This window comes from Alosa pseudoharengus, unplaced genomic scaffold (assembly GCF_046254945.1).
Source record: "Alosa pseudoharengus isolate Yale_2024_CS ecotype anadromous, Long Island Sound unplaced genomic scaffold, YU_APseudo_1.1 YU_APseudo_1.1_scf_21, whole genome shotgun sequence".
Classification (NCBI taxonomy): domain Eukaryota; kingdom Metazoa; phylum Chordata; class Actinopteri; order Clupeiformes; family Clupeidae; genus Alosa; species Alosa pseudoharengus.
In genome coordinates, this window is record NW_027468674.1 from 28,347,636 (window position 1) to 28,355,108 (window position 7,473).

A 7,473-nucleotide genomic window follows, 5' to 3' on the forward strand; every position below is an offset into this window, starting at 1 on the left:
GTGGTCTCATTTCTTCTTCTTGCGGCTGCCGCTGCTCGGGGAGTGTTTCGACAGGCCAATGGAGGTGGCGGAGGCCACAGGGGTGGTCAGCGCTGAGGCGATGGCGTGGTCTTCCTCCTGGGCCTCCGCTCTCTCAGCCTCTTCATCCTCCTCTTCCTCCTTGCGCCTCTCTTCTGCCTCCCACTGCTCCCGTAGCCTGCAACGCAGCCATAGAGGTGTTAGCATGGAGATCCACAACCACTTTTAAAAACAAAAAAGCACATATTGAATTTTCAAATAAGAATAATAACCATATAGGAGCTTCTGTCCCTGTTTATTGACACAAAGAAGGTCGAGAAGCAGTTTGAGCTGATATCTCAATTGTGCAGGTCAAGAAAAATGTACTTCTGAAAGTTGTGAACGCCAAACATGCTACTCCACTAAATTATGCTGTAATGCAGTGGTCCCCAAACTACGGCCCGCCACCTCATTTTGGGTGGTCCCCCAAGACATGTCCTTAGTATATAGCATCCGGCCCGCACGGGAGTACAACATCGTCAAACTAAAACCTCCGCAATTTCCCCCATTTATTCTCTATGGCGAGTCAAACAGTACACATGTAATACTCTTTTTGTCCACCGGTGGTTGTTTTGGCGCTGTTTTGCGTTTGCCATCGAAAACGGAATAAAATGTAGGCTACCTGCAAACAATGTGAGAGGCCTATGCTGACTGCATCAGTGCTCGAAGTATTTTAAAAGTTTATCAATGAATTGTTAATAACTAACTTCTATTCAAGTCATCTTTCTGGGATAATTATTTCTATTTTTTATTCACTCGTTCAAATGTACAAAGAGTTCACAAAGTTCTCATCAGGTGACCGAAAGTTAGAATGGTGGTCATTTCAGACCACTTCAGTACTTCATAAAATTCTCATAGTTTGAGAACTTTAAATCATTTGTAGGATATTCACAACTTGAGCTGTGTATGCAAAGACACAGAATTCAGAATTCACACATTTTTAATAATATACTTTTGGGACTCCTGCTAATACTTTTGGGAATGCAAATGTTTTTTTATTAGTATTATTTAATTTTACACTGATATGGCATGATAATATAAACACGGCTAACAATGGTATTAAATTGCAATAGCCTATGATTAAATGTAATAGAATATTCAACCAAGGTAGACTGCTGTTCACAGCACTAAGCTATTTATGGTTACTGATATAGAACTACTCCAAGTCTCTGGCCCTCTCTTGGAGCCAGGCATAGTGAGCTGGCCCTCGGAAGAAAAAGTTTGGGGACCACTGCTGTAATGGAATACATTACTGCCAAGATGCATTTATTGTCTTTCCCAGGTCTTAAGTCATACTTTAATCAAATTGCTTTAATTGAAGATATCAGAAAGTGGATTTACTTGCTTAAAGCACCACATGCTGGCAACCAACATACTGTATCGTAGGTGGACCAGCTCTTTAGCGTACTATACCGATTCAACTTCAACACAAGAGCTGCCATTTATTATTACGATTACTCTGGCTGTACCTGGCTGCCTTTTTGGCCTTTGCGAGAGCGGTCTGTGTACTGGCCGCCTCCCTGAGCATCTCCTCCTCCACCTCCCTCCTCAGCAGCAGCATGTGCTCATAGGCGGAGAAGAAGCTCTTGCTGAAGAAATGGTGTATCCAGTGAATCCAGCTCTCCAGCTCGCCGCCATCAGTGCCCCCCAGCAGTAGAGGCTCTGGAAACAAACACCTCTACCTTTTATAGTCCATCATATCTCAGGCCACTGCCTCAGGGAAGTTGTTTACAAACAAGCAAACAACACATGCTACCAAGGCCTTATGAAGAGTATGGCATTTCATTATTATATAAAAAAACATAGTGCCATAATGAGTTTTGAAAAGTAAACCTGGCTAATAAATTAAAGGGTCTTTAAAAAAAACTTTGAAGAAACATACCCAAAACTGTAAAAGTATCTTTCAGTTTGTCTTTGAAGGACTGAACAGTACTTATAGTAAGTATATTGACTGTTAAAACCTCAACTTCCATTTCCACTGAAAAAAAATGGTTACAAACAATTGTGGTCTACACCCTAGGCTGTGCTGGAGAGGGATAAAGACCTTTAGGATCCAGAGCTGCCATGGACTGGACCAGGGTGTCCGAGACCAGTTCAGCCTCACAGTGGCCTGTCTCTGCACGGCTACTGGTCCCTGGTCTGGTCAAATCTTGGAGGGAGAACAGCCAAGAAGAAGAATGTATACAAATAATTTTGGGTTGTTGCACTGAAATGTTGAGATGCGTTTACTGGGTTTGTGACGGACCTGCTGGGCTCTGTCTGCAAGCCATCACCTCAGGTGTGCAAGGGGTGTCTCTCTCTTTGGATTTTCTCACCTGAGAAAGACAACAAGTTGAGATTGTCAAAGGCCTCTCCAATGAACCCTATCTTCCTCATGGAGTGTGAAACACACCTTCATTGATTTAGTGCTGCTCCCCTCAGCTGATGTTTGGTTTGAGGACTTCAGCACTGATCCAACCTGGAAACAGACAGTATTCAGTATTAGGTAACAGACTGGATCTTAAACTTTTATGAAGATATTACTGAAAGTAATTATGTACTGCTGTATTGAGCATGGTAGGAGTGGATTTGGATTAGATATGTTATCTAATTTGTCTCTAGCCAATACCACCTGAATAACATACTATAGCTATAAATTATATAGTCAAGTCCATTTATTTTTATAGCACATTTAAAAGCAACAGCATTGTACCAAATTGCTTTACATAAAAAAAAAAACATATATATATATATATATATATATATATATATATATATACACACACACACACTGTATAATGATAATCTTCACAAAAGTTGTAATGAGAGTTTTATTGACCAGAGGTGAGGGGCACTGGGGGGTCCGTAGACTGGTCCCTCCATCCGGTGCGGCCACTGAGCTTGTGGCCGCACTCAGGCTCTCTGCTGACGACTGCACGACCCTCTGGCTCTTCACTTCAGCACAGCCCAGTAACGCCTCGTAGAACTCCAGGAAAACCATCTGTGGGGCCCGGAGCACAAACATGTAAGCACTGCTTGTTCCTCATAAGGATGACACGGCAAGCACAGTCAGTATAGATTCACAGAGGGCAGTGTAATAAAGAAGATATTAATGTCAGTCTGGAAATATCTAGTGTCTTGTCAAATTCAAAAAGTCGCTTGGAGACATGGAGATCACCTCTATATCCAAATTACTATGGGAGTCACCGTAGACCGATGGATTCTCCAGAGACAGGATCTGCAAGACTGTCCTAGGTGTCAGAACACTGTCAGACAGGTCAAGATCCTGTGGAGAGAGGATTCCACGGTAGATTTCCCATTTGGGGGTCATAAACATTCATGATAATTGTTTTCTCACAGAGGACAGCGCAATCAGCTTTGTTACCTGAAACATCCATATGAACTGCCTCATAGTCATGGTTTTGTCAAGGTGTGTGATTGAGTTGAATTGACAGAAGGCCTGGTGAATCTCCCAGCTTTTATCGATATAATTCATAGCAATCACTGCTCGCATTGAGTCCCGGAATAGAAGACCTGCATAGATTATATAGATTACAAGGGTGCATGACTGCCACAATACGTACATGTTTATGGTAATTAAGAGCCTACTTATGTGCACACATAACTTGGAATGCTTAGAGTACCTTTGACTTGTTTTGCGTTAGGGATAATGTTTTCTCTCATCAGCTTGGAGAAGCATGCAACAATGATTCCATTACTGGATGATCTGGAGGTAGATATGAGGTCATACAGTGCAATACAAAAAGAGGCAATTTCAAAAGCAGACTTGTAGCTTTGTGCTAAACTGCTTACCCAACTTTCTTATGGTACATGTGAAATGCCAGGATGACTAAAGAGCTTACGAAGGTCCTAAGCAACATGGTGGAGAAAGGAGAGTGAATCTCCTCAGGTGGGATATCCCCTGTATTTTAAACAGATTGAAGCAAAAGTTGAGGTATGTGCACTTAAAAAAATGAGCTATACTGATAATAATGTAATAATGAGCTTCTGCTATACGAGATCACTTTAACTTGTTTCCCTCACCTCCACTGACGAGCCGGTCCATCTGGGCCAGGGTGACGCCCTGCAGGTGCATGTTACAGTCCATGAGCATGCGCCACAGCTGCAGGCGCGTCAGCAGGAAGGTGTTGTCCGGCGACTCGCCGAGGCCCAGGCAGCTGTAGAAACCATAGATGGCACGAAGCTCAGAGATGTGCCGCAGCACGGCAAACTCCACCTGATACAAACACACACACACACACACAAATTGGCATGTCACTGACACCATGTTATCAATGAAACCAAGCAAGCTCTCCTATACCAGTTAATTATTTTAAGCAGAACACCAATTGTCAAGCTCTTCAACAAGATCATCTTTGTTGAAAACTTATTTCATACAGTTTACGAATAGAATTCCTCACAACTCATTTTTTACCCCTTTGATTGACACGTTTTTGTGAAAAACATACAACCAATCTACATTCAGTCTCTGTATATTAACTCTGTTGACAGTGTGGAATACAAAATAAATCTAGGGATAGGTTAGGCCTTACCTGACTCATTATGCCACCCAACTCCTGGTAAAGGCCATAGTCATCTCACAACTTGATTACAGTAACACCCTCCTGACTAGCTGACTATTCTAACACTTACCACCTGACTAGAAATGCCATTTGACTACATGGAAGTAGCACTCATTGCTAACTTGTTCTTATCGCACTCTACCTTGATTGTTTCCCTATTGGGAGTCGCTTTGGGGTTAAAAAGCTTCAGCCAAATGTAATGTAATGTAATGTAATGTAAAAGGTTGGAACACCATTAGGTTGCAGTGATGGAGCTGTGGTTGGGTTTGGGGGAGATGAAGATTGTGCTGACCTGTTTGATTTCTAAATCTCTGTGAGCCTCAGGGAGTCTGTCCAGCAGTGTGTGGATTTCAAGAGTCATGTCCGGCCCAAGCACTGAGGTCCAACCAGAGCAATCCACCGCTGGTCTCGGACCATCTACAGAAGACAACATCCAATTACAGCACATGCATATGGTGCTCTGAGGTTGTCATTTCTGAAAGTAAGTTTTATTTTAGACTGACCTTCACAGGAGGTGGGAGTGTGTGTCCGGATCCCACTTAGGTCAGGGGTTTTGAGGCCATCGATACAAAATGAGGGGAACTCTGCCATATAATCATCAATAAACTCCCCTTCAAATATGCGCCCATTTTTGAATATAAACTTGCCCTGCGATGTTTAAACCCAGACAAATTTCATTGGTATATGACATGAACATGGAAAGGTGTAAAAGAAACAGGAGCAGCAACTGATCCATACTGTGTACATCCAGATGGTTCATATTTATATTGTGTTTATCAAGTCAAGTCAAGTCAGATTTATTTTTAAAGCGCATTTAACATGCACATAGTGCAATCCAATCTTATATCACCTTACAGTTGACCTATACAGATATTATGACTATTAACCTGGCCATGTTTTTTGTTAGACTTCCACTCGCCCTTGTACACAGCTCCACTTGCATAGTAGAAGGTGCCTTGACCGTGACGCAGCCCCTGCACAAAGCCACCTGTGTACTTATTCCTCAGCGGGTACTGGGTGCCAGGGACTCTCCTTAGATACCACGTGTGTGTGCCCTCCCCATGCTGCACAACAGCGAAAAGCAAATGGAAACAGGCAAGGTTAGTTTGTTAGTTCAATGATATGATACGTTTGTTTACTTAATGATATGATGTTGAATTATCTCTGTTCTCTGCTTTTTACAATAACAAGATCATTGTGACTTTTTCTAAGAAGCTTTTCTTCACTCCCATTAATTATGAATGTATTTGATATTTCTTCTATACACACAAAAAGCTGATTTCTCTGACCCCCCCCCCCCCAATCTTTTTGAAATCTGTGAAAGTGAGTACTTCACCAGTTTTGCTAATACAGATTTTTTACCACATTTGTGAACAAATAAACCTTTTGTGTGCATAGAAGAAGTCTTACATGGTTTACTTCAACCCATGTGCAATGTATTTTGTTCTGTATGTACACTAGTCAGAGTAAGACAAAACTGAATGACGTGTGTTATCTTATCTCATGCTGAGTCAGACCTGAATGCCATTTTCCCATGATCCATTGTACTGTTGCCCGAGCTGCAGCCACCTCATCCGCCCCTGTCCATGTCTGATGTTGTTCTTCCACTGACCCTCATAAAGGTTTCCAGATGGGTAACTGCACAAGATCATGGGGAAACAGACTGATGGAAATAAGATCTTTTTAATACGGTGGCTTTGCATAATAAGCGCTCCAGGGAATCATATGCATATGCATACCAACGCACTCCCCATCCTTCCCTGCTGTTGTTGAACCAGTCTCCTTCATACCATGAGGTCACCTCCTGGTTGTAGTACATTATACCCTGTTTTCAACAAAAGAATTGTAACTACCATGACCATGACAGTATCTGCAGATGCATTGGATATGTAGAGTGAGTGACTCCTTAAGATGGCCAAATCTAAACACAGTCTAGTATACTATTGTTATTAATAGAACTCTATCATAGAGTAAAATTTGCAGAATAAAATCAAACTTGCTATGGAAGGCAGGTTCCACAGCCAGATGTATCAGTGTAAATCATGTAAATGGCCTCCTTGCTTGTGCTGAATTCCTTTACCTTGCCATGCCGCTGCCCGTGGTGCCACTGTCCTCTGTATGTTACAGAGGTTTTGCCACATTTGTACGTTCCGATTCCATGACGAATTCCATTGAACACCTCACCTTCATAACAGCTTCCGTCCAGCCATGTGTAGGTCCCATGACCCATGGGGACATTTGAAACGAAGTCTCCCTGTACAAACATAAAACTATCATTATAACATTAATGTAGGCCTATTATTTTCAAGATAGAACATAAACTCATACAATAACTTTGTAATAAAAAATGAAGGCTATTCATAATATTCTGTTATAGTCATAGTAAGTTTAGCTACAGTTTAAAGCCAGCTTTTGAGTGCATTAAGCCTAGTTCTACCTCATATTTGACTCCATCTGCCCATATGTAGATGCCACGCCCATGCATTAGTCCATCTGAAAAGAAACCCTGAGGAAATGGATTGTGTATCTGTGATCTGGATCGAGATTTAATAATGTAGCTAAAGAGATAACCATGGAGATAACTTAATACCTTGTAAACATGGCCTCCATGGAAATGTGCGACCCCGTTGCCGATGAACAGGCCATTAACGTTTTCACCTTCATATCTGTCAATTGACATTTTTGCCATGATCAGGCCACACATTAACAAAGACACAAGATCTTATGTAGAATACGGTGGTCTATTAAGAAAAAGAAAAAACAGCCAACCTTTTAATAATTGTGTTGACCAGGGTAGCTTTTCCTTCTTGCTCTGCGATAAGTTGTGATTGTGACAGGACTGGTGCTGAGGCAA

The 7,473-nt window shown here is 41.9% G+C and overlaps 1 protein-coding gene across 1 annotated transcript; it reads right to left on the minus strand.

The window, feature by feature from the left end:
• Nucleotides 1-5: 5 nt before the first annotated feature.
• On the minus strand, nt 6-7,308 carry rsph10b (radial spoke head 10 homolog B). Its single transcript, XM_076298461.1, has 19 exons — nt 7,210-7,308; nt 7,057-7,125; nt 6,700-6,873; nt 6,359-6,444; nt 6,137-6,257; nt 5,507-5,683; nt 5,123-5,267; nt 4,912-5,036; nt 4,091-4,273; nt 3,850-3,941; nt 3,681-3,763; nt 3,422-3,570; nt 3,215-3,322; nt 2,876-3,037; nt 2,450-2,515; nt 2,303-2,372; nt 2,102-2,206; nt 1,527-1,719; nt 6-196 (listed from the first exon to the last, which is right to left on the minus strand). The coding sequence occupies exons 1-19, from the start codon at nt 7,306-7,308 to the stop codon at nt 7-9; spliced, it is 2,397 nt and encodes a 798-aa protein (XP_076154576.1). The 3' UTR covers nt 6.
• Nucleotides 7,309-7,473: the final 165 nt, after the last annotated feature.

Coding starts and splice junctions, on each gene's coding strand:
- rsph10b (XM_076298461.1), bottom strand. CDS start 7,308: ATGGCAAAAATGTCAATTGACAGATATGAAGGTGAAAACGTTAATGGC. Junction 6,258..6,358: donor GAAGGATGGGGAGTGCGTTG/GTATGCATATGC, acceptor GATCTTGTGCAG/TTACCCATCTGGAAACCTTT. Junction 2,516..2,875: donor CCCAGTGCCCCTCACCTCTG/GTCAATAAAACT, acceptor GTCTGTTTCCAG/GTTGGATCAGTGCTGAAGTC.